This window comes from Oncorhynchus clarkii, chromosome 22 (assembly GCF_045791955.1).
Source record: "Oncorhynchus clarkii lewisi isolate Uvic-CL-2024 chromosome 22, UVic_Ocla_1.0, whole genome shotgun sequence".
NCBI classification, from domain to species: domain Eukaryota; kingdom Metazoa; phylum Chordata; class Actinopteri; order Salmoniformes; family Salmonidae; genus Oncorhynchus; species Oncorhynchus clarkii.
Window position 1 is genome coordinate 3,737,859 of NC_092168.1, and position 14,101 is coordinate 3,751,959.

The following is a 14,101-nucleotide window of genomic DNA, read 5'->3' on the forward strand; positions in this document are numbered from 1 at the left end:
TAGCTATATGATTTAGATGTCTTTCAGAGTTCAATACAGGACTGTACCGTTAGCTAGCTAGCTACCTTGCCTAGTCCAACTAGGCTAGCTAATGTTACGTTACCTGCAATGAAAAATCTTAGTGTCTCATCACTTCTCAGCTGTTGTCGAAATGGATGCCCCAGTTCAGCCTGAAAATCCCTCTGATTATTTTTTTGTCGGCTTAAGCATCATTCTTGATAGCTGCTACCCACTGACAGCATCGGAGTAAATATCTGGTAGGAAAAACGGTGAAAGAAAATCTCATGATAACAAACTTTTGTGAAAAACAAACTTACATTTTTTTATTTGCCTAAATTTTTAGAACTGTATGAGAACTGTGTGTTGGTCGTTCAAAGCTAACTACCTAGCGGGGCAGTATCAGCATTCGCTATGAATGCCGGACTGTGTGGGTCACTATGAGCAGCCAAATACACAGCAAGTCGAAATAAAAGCCAACTTGACAGAGCTTGAAGAATAAAAAAAAATCCAGGTGTGCAAAACGCTAAGAGACTCAGCTGTAATCGCTGCCAAAAGGGATTCTAACATGTGTTGATTCAGGGGTGTGAATACTTATGTATATGAGATATTTCTGTATTTAATTTTCAATAAATTAGCAAGAATTTCTAAAAACATTTTTTCACTTCTTCATGATAGCTATTGTGTGTAGTAAATGGGTGAGAAAATAAATATATGTAATCTATTTTGTATTTAGACTGTTACACAACATTGGAATAAGTCAAGGGGTATGAATACTTTCTGAAGGCACTGTTAACCTCTTTTGGTTAGGTTAATTTCTGGATTTATTACAGTCATTTAGCATTCTTATTTTCGGACTGAACGTTTTTTTGCAGAGTTCAAACTGCTACACTTGTGAGAAACAAGTTTTGGTTTATTTCATAACCATTATTTATGAGTTTGTCATTTGTTTGGAGTGCTCCATGTGAGCAATCAGCATGTGTTTCATTGTCCTGATAATGTCGAGGGAGTGTGCATGCACGCTTTAAAAGTAGGCCTATCCGGCTTTAGGAAAGTGCCTATTTGAGGATGTCTGATTTCCAGTTGTGACCCGTCATATCAGTTTGCAAACAATATAAAAAAATATATATACTGTGGCTTGCGAAAGTATTCACCCCCTTGGCATTTTTCCTATTTTGTTGCCTTACAACCTGGAATTAAACTAGATTTTTGGGAGGGTTGTATCATGTGATTTTCACAACATGGCTACCACTTTGAAGATGCAAAATATTTTTTCTTGTGAAGCAAACAAGAAATAAGACAAAAAAACAACAACTTGAGCGTGCATAACTATTCACCCCCCCCAAAGTCAATACTTTGTAGAGCCACCTTTTGCAGCAATTACAGCTGTAAGTCTCTGGGGTATATCTCTATAAGCTTGGCATATCTAGTCACTGGGATTTTTGCCCATTCTTTAAGGTAAAACTGCTCCAGCTCCTTCAAGTTGTATGGCTAAACAGGTCAGGGACAGTTGTGGAGAAATACAGACCAGGGTTGGGTTACAAAAATATCAGAAACTTTGAACATCCCACAGAGCACCATTAAATCCATTATTTAAAAAAAAATGGAACGAATATGGCACCACAACAAACCTGCCAAGAGAGTTCCGCCCACCAAAACTCACCGACCAGGCAAGGAGGGCATTAATCAGAGGCAACAATGAGACCAAAGTTAACCCTGAAGAAGCTGTAAAGCTCCACAGTGGAGATTTGAGTATCTGTCCATAGGACCACTTTAAGCTGTACACTCCAGAGCTGGGCTTTACGAGTGGCCAGAAAAGTGTCCAGAAAAAAACCCCATTGCTTAAAGAATAAAATAAGCAAACATGTTTGGTGTTCGCCAAAAGGCATGTGGGAGACTCCCCAAACATGTGGAAGAAGGTACTCGGGTCAGACGAGGCTAAAATGTAGCTTTTTGGCCATCAATGAAAACGCTGTCTGGCGCAAACCTAACACACCTCATCACCCCGAGAACCCAATCCCCACAGTGAAGCATGGTGGTGGCAGCATCATGCTGTGGAGATTTTTTTAATTGGCCCAGCTTCGTCTGGGTTTGGCCGGTGTAGGCTGTCATTGTAGATAAGAATTTGTTTTTAACTGACTTGCCTAGTTAAATAAATATCTACATCTTTATCTTCACAATCTTAGCTAGCAGTCATCATTGTGAATCAAGTCCACTGGCACATCATTTTTAATCCTTGTCATATCTCAACCCCATAGAAAATCTTTGGAGGGAGTTGAAAGTCCGTGTTGCCCAGCAACAGCCCCATAACATCACTGCTCTAGAGGAGATCTGCATGGAGCAATGGGCCCAAATACCAGCAACAGTGTGTGAAAACCTTCTGAAGACTTACAGAAAACATTTGACCTCTGTCATTGCCAACAAAGGGTATATAACAAAGTATTGAGATAAACTTTTGTTATTGACCAAATACTTATTTTCCACCATAATTTGCAAATAAATTCATTAAAAATCCTACAATGTGATTTTCTGGATTTTTTTTATCATTTTGTCTGTCATAGTTGAAGTGTACCTATGATGAAAATTACAGGCCTCTCATCTTTTGAAGTGGGAGAACTTGCACAATTGGTGGCTGACTAAATACTTTTTTGCCCCACTGTACGTGCTAAAATTACCACTGGGCCTATCGATTTTACTTAGGTGATGATGGAAGTTATAGGCCTACTGTTGCATTGGCCTATAGGTTGAGTTCCAGGCGCTCATTTCTTTAACTGCCAATGGATCACAGTGTATGGCGGAGGCTGGTGCTCTTGCATAAGTAGAATTTTAGCATTTTATCAATTTTTATCATTTGAATTCAGATTTTTATGATTAACGACGTAGCAGTGATTGAGAAACAAAAATGTTATTGTAGAAATGAAACTGTTCCATGAAAATACTCATTTAAAAAGAATTATAATTGACACATATGTAGATGGGTAGAAATAAGAAATTGAGCTCCAACAGATTTCCATAACAAAATGTTAAATGTTGCGTCCAACCTTATAACAACGAGACAAAAAATACTATACAGTGCCTTCGGGAAAGTATTCAGACCCCAGCCTTATTCTGGAATTGATTATAAAGATGTTTTTCCTCAACCGTCTACACACAATACGCCGTAATGCAAAATAAAAACAAGTTTTTACAAATGTTTGTTAAAATTTTATTTTAAATGGCATCACATTTACATAAGTATTCAGACCCTTTACTCTGTAGTTTGTTGAAGCACCTTTGGTAGCGATTACAGCATTGAGTGTTCTTGGGTATGACGCTACAAGCTTGGCACACCTGTATTTGGGGAGTTTCTCCCATTCTTCTCTGTAGATCCTCTCAAGCTCTGTCAGATTGGATGGGGAGTGTTGATGCACAGCTATTTTCAGGTCTCTCCAGTGATGTTCAATCGGGCTTAGGTCCGGTCTCTGGCTGGGTCATTCAAGGACATTGAGACTTGACCCGAAGCCACTCCTGCGTTGTCTTGGCTGTGTGCTTAGGGTTATTGTCCTGTTGGAAGATTAACCTTCACCCTTGTCTGAGGTCCTGAGTGCTCTGGAGGAGGATTTCATCAAGGATCTCTCTGTACTTCGCTCCTCTCTGTACTTCGCTTTGCCTCGATTTGGACTAGTCTCCCAGTCCTTGCCGCTGAGAAACATCCCCACAGCATGATGCTGCCACCACCATGCTTCATCGTAGGGATGGTGCCAGATTTCCTCCATACGTGACGCTTGGCAGTCAGCCCAAAGAGTTCAATCTTGGTTTCATCAGGCCATAGAATCTTGTTTTTCATGGTCTGAGAGTCTTTAGGTGCCTTTTGGCAAACTGCAAGTGAGCTGTCATGTGCCTTTTACTGAGGAGTGTCTTCCGTCTGGCCACTCTACTATAAAGGCCTGATTGGTGGAGTGTTGCAGAGATGGTTGTCTTTCTGGAAGTTTCTCATCTCCACAAAGGAACTCTAGAGCTCAGAGTGACCATCGGGTTCTTGGTCACCTCCCTGACCAATGCCCTTCTCCCTCGATTGCTCAGTTTGGCCGGGCGGCCAGCTCTAGGAAGAGTCTTGGTGGTTCCAAGCTTCTTCCATTTAAGAAGGATGGCGGTCACTGTGTTTTTGGGGACCTTCAACGCTGCAGACATTGTTTGGTACCCTTCCCCAGATCTGTGCCTCGTTACAATCCTGTTTCGGAGCTCTACAGACAATTCCTTCAACCTTATGGCTTGTTTTTTTTTCTCTGTCAACTGTGGGACCTTACATAGACTGGTGTGTGATTTTCCAAATCATGACCAACAATTTGAATTTACCACCGGTGGACTCCAATCAAGTTGTCAAAGATCTCAAGGATGATCAATGGAAACGGGATGCATCTAAGCTAAAAAAAAATATATTTATAAATATACATTTGCAAACATTTCTCAACTTGTTTTCGATTTGTCATTATGGGGTATTGTGTGTAGATTGCTGTTAATTTGTATTTTTAAAATCCATTTTAGAATAAGGCTGCAATGTAACAAAATGTGGAAAAAGCCAAGGGGTCTGAATACTTTCCGAAGGCACTGTACATAGCGACCTCAATTACCTTGTACCCCTGCACATCAACTTGGTACTGGTGCTGTATGTAGCCATGTTTTTTTACTTGTTATTGTTATTCGTTATTCACTGTAGCCATGTTATTTTTACTCATTTTTATCTGTTATTCACTGTATTTATTCCATGTGTCACTATTTCAATGTTTCATTTTATCTTTAACTCTGCATTTTTGGAAAGGGTACAGCTGTTGTTTACAAAGTATGTTACCAATATAATTTGATCAGCGATATTGAAAAAATATTAAAAGGTGTGTAATAATTTAACATTTCACAGGGTTGTTCCCACATGACCATATCTCCATGATACATTCATTTTGTTATATATATATTTTTTATGGAAGACATGCTTCTAACACCTATGTGTAAGCATAACTGGGGCGGAAGTGTAGTTTGTCAACTGGAGGCACACACAGCCTATGAATCTGTGTTGAATGGCTAGTGTGTCGTTTTTATTTCAAAGATTAATTCTCGCTGACATGAAAGATAAGGGACATATCAGCATATGTTTCAAAAACAGTTTCGCAAGCAATGATTATTTACTTTTCTAAACGTGTAAACACACCGTTTGAAGTGTGTGCTAAACGCTGAAATGTTCTCTGCTGTAATAAAATAAAATATTGTGGGTTTTTTTTTCTCTGAAATGACCGGAACCCTGATAAAAGGGTCGAGTTCCTTGCGGAGTATTTTAAGTGACACTCCCGCTGCAAGAAGACCGCGGACTTTTTTTTTGTTTCCTTGCGTAGCTAGTTTACGCGTTACTACTAGCGATCTTATTTTCACACGATACAGTTTTATTTGTCGCTGAATGAAAATGTTACGCTTTGATGTATAGAGGGAGCATTAGGACAATCACAATGAATCTCGACAGTCTTCGACAACGTGTACGACACTACATTGATCAGGTAAGAAACGTAGACTAGATAGGCTAAATTGGTAGTTGGCTAGCTTGCCGCTGTCTGACGTAATTTATTGTACCGGCTAGCTAGCTAAGTGAATTGTTCATAATGACAAGTCTACAGTTTCCAGATGTGTAACACACTTGCGTTAGGTAGCTCCTTAGATATCAACATGCTAACCTTAGGTAGCAGGGAAGCTAACTAGGTACTAAGTCAGTGACCTGAGCTAGTTAACGTTGTTGGCTACTACTGTAATGTTATGTACTTGGACTACGGTTGCTAGTTACCCCATTCATAGCTCTTAAACTCTAGGCGGCATTTTGCCTTCTCCCTACAGTCCTTTAACTTCGCCCACGACTGCCTTATCTGAACTACAATCCCGACGCTATGTGTTAACGTTTAGACACGTCAACCATCGCCTGCGATCTGGATTTCAAAACATATGGCCCTTAATTCATTAGTGAGGGAGAAGCATTCAATTAAGTTACACTTGCAGCAGTTTTGCACAGATCCATACAGCTATGGCTAGCCTCCATCCAACGAAACTACACTTACTGAGTTACGCTTACACTAGATGGATCATTAGCGCAGGAGGTCGCTTCTTGTTTTCCGTAAACAAGTACTGTAACACGGAGATAAGGCCATTTGGGAAAACTAGCCCTATTAAGGTGTGTAGGACTTTGTGACATCTGTTGCTGTAAAAAGGGCTTTAAATATGTGATTTATTGTATCAATTTAACTTTTATTATTTCTCGCTGATATGAAAGATGAGATCTTTATGCTTACGAAACCATTCAACTTGCCATTCATCAGCTTTTCAAGCTTAAAGTCAAAATGCGATTGGTACTTACCAAGAATGGAGTTTTGCTGATCGACTTTAGTCATTACTTGCGTCATGGCTGGTATGTACTTCCAAAAAAGGCTTAAATGAAATGTTATATGCAACTGAAAAAAGGCATTGGTATTGTTTTTCACCAGGTGTGCATGCATCAAATCCACCTCTTCTGAACCACCTACAAAATCTGTAATTAATGCCATGCACAGGTCAGCTGATCCAACAGCAGGGAAGATTTATTTTATCCAGAGAGGAAGAGGTGAAACGAGAGGTTTCACTTTGGTCAAAATCTGTCAAAAATAAGCACACTGTTTCTATGGGCTTATTTTGGACCCAAGCTTGTCGCCTACCTTCGCATCTGGGACAATGACTCCCATTGTTGGGGCAGAGATTTGAGCATCTCGTCGTTTTTATCACCTACAACAGTGGATGAATGTCATATCAATCTGTTTCACCTGTACTACACAGAATGCAATATTATTTCATACAAGTGGATTAAGTAGACAATATATGACACTGTATGTTTACAGTGATTGTATATTTAAGCAATAAGGCACGAGGAGGCGTGGTATATGACCAATATACCATGGCTAAGGGCTGTTAGGCACAACGCATAATATCCTTATTGCTATTATAAACTGGTTACCAACGTAATTAGAGCAGTAAAATAAATGTTTTATACCATATGTACTGTCAGCCAATCAGCATTCAGTGCTCAAACCACCCAGTTTATAATTATATTTTCTATATTTTAATTTCACTCCTAATATTGCAGGAGGTGCTGAAGAGGTGGCTTTGGTGCATGCGTAGTAAGTCAAAAACAATACTTAGATTATTTCCAGACAATGCATTTTTTTGGTTGCATGTAACTTTTTATTTCAAATTTTTTTTTCAAGTACATATCGGTGTGACGGCAGTAATGACGATAGTTGCTTGAAAAGCTGGTGAATGGCAAGTTGAATGGCTGCTTCCTGGGCTTAAAGGAGAATCGCCATATTCAACGTCTCCTGTAAACCCATATTCTGGTTAAATTCTTGGGCTACTTGGAGGGTGGCTAGATAACTGTTAACTTGTATCAGTGAGTATTGACAGCTCCTGACAGTATCAGTTTCATACTTCTAGTTAATAAATTCAGAATGTTTGCTTTCATGCTGCCTTTCCTGTCTGTTTTGTTTGCAGCAACAGTATCAAAGCGCTTTATTTTGGGCAGATAAGATTGCATCCCTGTCTCATGGTGAGTAATCTTCTTGATTTGATGAGATCGTCTGGCTAGTTACTATAGAAGGTAAGTTAGTAGTCTATTTAACTGAAGTTGTACCTTTCACAGAAGACCCCCAGGATATCTACTGGCTAGCACATTGCCTTTACCTCACCTCCCAGTACCACAGAGCCTCCCATGCCCTCCGCTCACGCAAACTAGATCAGGTAAGACCACCTGGTTGGCTCCCTGGGTACCTGCATATTTCTGTATGTCAGCAACTCACTGTGGTGCACTCAGGCTTGCATGCAACCTGACTAATGACATGTTAATGATATGTCGGCCCAAATAATGAGTCCGGACAGTCTACACATCGCATTCTTCTCTGTAGCTTTCAAAACTATGTGCTATCCAGATTGTGCCCTTGTTCTTTAAACAAATAAAATAATATTGTACCTGGTTAGCTCTCGAGAATCCAAGGGGGTATACAGCCATCCCTAGGGTTCTCAGTTGAACGTGTGGACTACAATCCCCACACTCCATTTTAACGGTTAGATACTTTAATAATTATCACTTGCGATATGATTTTGAAAACCTTTTGGAACTTAGATTTGTACTAAAAAATGTACTTACTATTTGCAGTTTTTTGTGTTTTGAATAATGCATGCTATCAGCCAGTGTACGGAAGTTCCTTCTGCTGCACTCAAATGTCGTACTTCGGCTGGAAGCATGAATTGTTATTCAAAACACAGCCGCGTGCAACTTAAACTGTGTACAGTAATTGTCTTTTTTGTATTTAAAAATATTTCTCGCTTATATGAAAGTAAAGTTTTAAATGTTTCCGAAACCGCATTGCAAGCGACGCGTATGAAGGTTTACACCAGGGGTATTCAACTGGGCATCCGGAGGTATTGCAGGTGTTCGGCGAAAATATTAAGTAACTTTAATGTTTTGATGAATATTGCAAGCAACAACAGAATACAAGAAATTTGAATGACATAACTTCTAGGGGTCTGACAAATGGAGAGAGTTTTTTAAATGTTTAAACTGCCAATAGTTTTCTGTTAAAAAAAAACAACATTTTATACAATTCCACATCAAATCCTCTTGTGCGGTATGGCCTCTAGGGGGCAGTGAAGTTCTACCGCAGTCATACTGGATTCTGCTTTGGGCAGGTGACATTTTTCGTGTTTTTATTATTAGACATTTGTTTTGTCAGGCAGTACCATACAGCACTGAATGAGAGCAAATTTGACATGTAAAGTTGTCTGTTGTCCAGCTATAAGCTATAAGTGATTTTACATTCATCATAAATATTCAAGTTGATATTTCCGCCTTTTGTATCTCTGTTAACAGGTCTATATTGTCAGTGCTTTCAATATTGGGTTACTTGAGTTCACTCCCCTTCCAGTGGTCCCTGCGCCTAAATGTCAATGTAACCTGTCTAAATGACCACCCGTAGCACTTCCGTCTTTACCCATGAAATGCTTTGGGGCGGCAGGTAGCCTAGTGGTTAGAGTGTTAGGCGTTGGGCCAGTAACCGAAAGGTTGCAAGATCGAATCCCCGAACTGACAAGATAAAAATCTGTCGTTCTGCTCCTGAACAAGGCAGTTAACCCACTGTTCCTAGACTGTCATTGCAAATAAGGATTTGTTCTTAACTGACTTGCCTAGTTAAATAAAGGTTAAAAAAATAAGCTGGTCATGGCTCACATCATCCCAGAAACCCTGGACCCAATTTGCATACAACCCCAACAGATCCACAGATGACACAATCTCTATTGCACTCCACACTGCCGTTTCCCACCTGTACAAAAGGAACACTTACGTCTGGATGCTGTTCATTGACTACAGCTCATTGCTCATCACTAAGCTAAGGACATGGCCTAAACTCTGCAACTGGATCCTGAACTTCCTAACGGCCAGCTTCCAGGTGGTAAGAGTAGGTAACAACACATCTGCCACACTGACCCTCAACAAGGCGGCCCCCCGGGGGTGCGTGCTCAGTCCCCTCCTGTACTCCCTGTTCACGCATGACTGCATGGCCGCGCACTACTCCAACACCATCATTAAGTTTGCAGACGATATGACGGTGGTTGGCCTGATCACCAACGATGCCTATAGGGAGGAGGTCAGAGGCATGGTAATGTGGTGCCAGGATATCAACCTCTCCCTCAATGTGAGCAATAAAAAATAATCTTGTTGTGGACTAGAGGAACTAAGGGCCAAACGTGCCCCAATTCACAGTGACTAGGCTGTGATCGGGCCATGATCCAAACACACCAACACAGTCGTGAAGAGGGCACAACAACACCTATTTCCCTTCAGGAGGCAGAAAAGATTTGTCATGGGCTCTCAGATCCTCAATGTTGTACAGATTGAGAGCAATCTTGACTGGCTGCATCATTGCTTGGTATGGAAACTGCTCGGCATCCGACCGCAAGGCGCTGCAGAGGGTATTGCTTAAGGCCCTGTACATTACTGGGGCCCAACTCCTTACCACCATCCAGGACCTCTATGCCAGGCGGTGTCAGAGGAAGGCCCCAAAAATGATCATGCTCCATTCACCCAAGCCATAGACTGTTCTCTCTGCTGCCGCGTGGCAAGCGGTACCAGAGCGCCATGTCTGTGACCAAAAGAAACCTGAACAGCTTCGACCCCCCCAAGCCATAAGACTGGTTAATCAAATGGCTACCTGGACAATTTACATTGCCCCCCCCCCCCCTACATGCGGTCACACACGCATATTGACACCACTCGCAGTGCTGCTGCTACTCTGTTATTATTATTATACAGTGCATTCTGGAAAGTATTCAGACCACGTGACCTTTTCCCCATCTTGTTACGTTACAGCTAATGATGCACTGATATGGCATTTTTGTCTGATTCCGATATTTCCCTTTCCCCCAAACAAACATCGAAAAACGATATTTAAAATATTTGCTGCCTTAAGCATTTAGTAAAGTTAAGTAGCTAACACACACACATGGACACAGCGGTCTAAGGCACTGCATCTGTGCAAGTGGCTTCACTACAGTCCCTGGTTCAAATCCAGGCTGTATCACATCCGGCTGTGATTGGTAGTCCCATAGTGCGACGCACAATTGGCCCAGGTAGGCTGTCATTGTAAATAAAAATGTGTTAACTGACTTGCCTAGTTAAATAAAGGTTACACACACCACACTGACCAAAAATATTTTGTTTGCATTTACATGTCCCCATTACTCGTCAAACATAAACAAAACCTATTTCTTTCACTTACTAGCTGTGCTGTTTCGTTGTTCATTCGTTTTATTCTCAACCAGGATTTCATCATACATGTCAAGCAGTGAAGTTTCAGCTCTCTGTCCGTGGCCTCGCTTCCTTGGTGCGCACTGTCACTGTGTCTGTTTCCATCTTGTCCAGCTGTGTCTAACATGTCACGTAAATCCTGTTTCTTATCTGCATCAAAGTAGCGGTCCTTGTACATAGCTTCGAGCATGGTGGCGACACAGTAAAGAGAGAATGCCACCGAATCGCTTGTTCACAGCCTTTGTCAGCAGTTTTGTTGAGCAGGCGTTTCAATGCCAGGACAGAGGGTATCACGTCTGCTGCAGACGCAGTTGATGAGCTTATTTCTCCAGTCAGTTGTTCAAATAGAGCTTGGAGTGTTCATGTTTACGAGTTTCAAATGTTCTCAAATGCCATTGAAATGGCAGCAGCGGTATGACAACCAGCATATTCATGAGCGTGCAATACGACTTTCCTCAATGCGAAATCCTTGACGACCCACTGTGCTGTCAGACTCAGCATGCTCATGGGGCTGATATCGCTGGTCCAAATGTCAGTCGTGAAGCTTTTTAGCAGTGACGCTATTACTGTGTAACTCCGGTAGGGCAACATCTGAAAAATAGCTCACTTGGTAGTGTGTACCGGTGCTCGACTAGTCGGCGAAGCCAACATCACCCAGGACAGAGAATGGTTGATTGTCAAGGGCAATGAATTCCATTATCTTGGCGTTTATTGGATTTTGCCTTTAAGAAAATTTCAGCGAGACAACGGTCTTTGAAATGACTACTCGACTTGTTGACTGCTCGATCCACACAGCAGACATTGTGGGCTAGTTTAGGAATGCTGTGTTGCATGTGTAGCGCAAAATTGTACGTGGCGTCATTACACCATGTACCTACGTTATATAGGTATGCACGTCAGCTTTGACATCGGTTTTGCACATCGCCGTTAAAATAGACATAGGGCCATGTTGGCATTTTTAGCTAATATAGTCGGATTCCGATATACTTACTGATATTGTGCATCCCTAGTTACAGCCTTATTCTAACATGGATTAAATGGTCCCCCCCACCTCAATCCATACACAAATCCCCATAAATAACAAAAAAAGGGTTTAGAATTTTTTAAAAATGTATTTAAAAATAAAAAACAGAACATTTTACATTAGTATTCAGACCCTTTACTCAGTACTTTGTTAAAGCACCTTTGGCAGCGATTACAGCCTTGAGTCTTCTTGGATATGACGCTACAAGCGTGGCACACCTGTATTTGGGGAGTTTCTCCCAATCTTCTCTGCAGATCCTCTCAAGCTCTTTCAGGTTGGATGGGGACCGTCGCTGCACAGCTATTTTCAGGTCTTTCCAAAGATGTTCCATCGGGTTCAAGTCCGGGCTCTGGCTGGGACACTCAAGGACATTAAGACTTGTTCAGAAGCCACTCCTGCGTTGTCTTCGCTATGTGCTTTGGGCTGTTGTCCTGTTGGAAGGTAAAACCTTCGCCCAAGTCTGAGGTCCTGAGCGCTCTGTAGCAGGCTTTCATCAAGGATCTCTCTCTACTTTAACGGCGCAAATGTTTTTCCTTGATCCTGACTAGTCTCCCAGTCTCTGTCGCGTAAAAACATCCGCCCAGCATGATGCTGCCACCATGCTTCACCGTAGAGATGGTGCCAGGTTTCTTCCAGATGTGACGCTTGGCATTCAGGCCAAAGAGTTCAATCTTGGTTTCATCAGACCAGAGAAACCTGTTTCTCATGATCTGAGCGCCCTTTGCCAAAAGGCACCCAATCGCCAAGTGGGCTGTCGTGCCTTTCACTGAGGAGTGGCTTCCGTCTGGCCACTCTACCATAAAGGCCTGATTGAGAGAGATGAGATGGCTGTCCTTCTGGAAGGTTCTCCCATCTTCAGAGGAACTCTAGAGCTCTGTCAAAGTGACCATCGGGTTCTTGGTCACCTCCCTGAACAAAGCTTTTCCCCCGATTGCTCACTTTAGCCGGGTGGCCAGCTCTAGGAAGAGTCTTGGTTGTTCCAAACTTCTTCCATTTAAGAATGATGTGTTCCTACCTTCGATGCTGCAGAAATGTTTTGGTGCCCTTCCCCAGGTCTGTGCCTCGACACAATCGTGTCTCAGAGTTCTACGGACAATTCCTTCGACCTCATGGCTTGCTTTTTGCTCTGAGATGCACTGTCAACTGTGGGGACTTATATAGACGTGTGTGTGTGTGCCTTACCAAATCATGTCCAATCTATTGAATATACCACAGGTGGACTCCAAGTTGTAAATCTCCAGGATAGGGCTGGGCGATATGGCCAAAATCTCATATCCCGATAACGATACATATCACGATATACACTTTCTGTAAATTCAATGAATAAATTGTTTATATAAAAGGACCACACGTAAAGGGGCGTCAGGGTAGCCTAGTGGTTAGAGTGTTGGACTAGTAACTGAAAGGTTGTCAGCTCAGGGATTTAAACTTGCAAGGTACAAATCTGTCGTTCTGCCCCTGAACAGGCAGTTAACCCACTGTTCCTAGGCCGTCATTGTAAATAAGAATTTGTTCTTATTAACTGACTTGCCTAGTAAAATAAAATAAAAAAAGGCCTATTTCTTATTACATTTTTGAATTACACTCAACAAATAAAAGATATTGGGTCGAGTGTTATTACCAACTCCACTTAACCCCCGTTTCTCAACCTTGTAAATTGGGGACATGTCTTTGCAGATCTAAGTTGTAATGACAGCTGTTATCTTCATGATTCTTTGCCATATGGTGGGCCGCGGGCAAAAGCCTCTTGCAACGTCTGAGTTGGGTTTGTTTTGAGCACTCGACCCTACTTTTTTGGGTTTCATCCGTAGACTCTCTCCGTACTTTTTCACATGATTCTTGCGTAGGTGGTAAGAGGTTATTGGTGTTTGAGCCTTTTGACGGGACCGGCCTGCGGCGTATTTTGCGGAGATTGATTTTCTAGTCCGTGTCAGACTTTTCATACTCAAACCACGTCCATGCTTTCGAAGTAACCCCTCTTTTAGGTACGGTCTTCGTGCTCTGTGTCGCATTCACACTGAATGTTTTTTTTTGTGGCAAATTTCCTTCCACGCAAAGCGAAGTCCAATTTGACAAATAATATTTGAGCATTTGATAGCCTTCAATAGTGGCTGTACTAGAGAATTTAAAACTTTTTTTTTTGTAGGAACACAGTATATTGGACTGATTTATTATTTTTTTTAAGAAATGTTGCTTAATTAATTTGATTAATATTATGGTGTTTAAGGCAATATTTATTT

The 14,101-nt window shown here is 41.5% G+C and overlaps 1 protein-coding gene across 2 annotated transcripts in view; it reads left to right on the plus strand.

The window, feature by feature from the left end:
• Positions 1-5,304: 5,304 nt before the first annotated feature.
• The window catches only part of LOC139380353 (cell division cycle protein 16 homolog), a 36,088-nt gene continuing 27,291 nt past the window's right edge, over positions 5,305-14,101 (plus strand). The window contains exons 1-3 of one of the 2 annotated variants that reach the window (XM_071122968.1): positions 5,305-5,519; positions 7,528-7,582; positions 7,676-7,773. In XM_071122968.1, coding sequence (XP_070979069.1) covers positions 5,442-5,519; positions 7,528-7,582; positions 7,676-7,773 — 231 coding nt within the window. In that variant the 5' untranslated portion in view covers positions 5,305-5,441. The remainder of the gene's footprint in view (positions 5,520-7,527; positions 7,583-7,675; positions 7,774-14,101) is intronic. The other variant, XM_071122970.1, reaches the window with a different exon arrangement.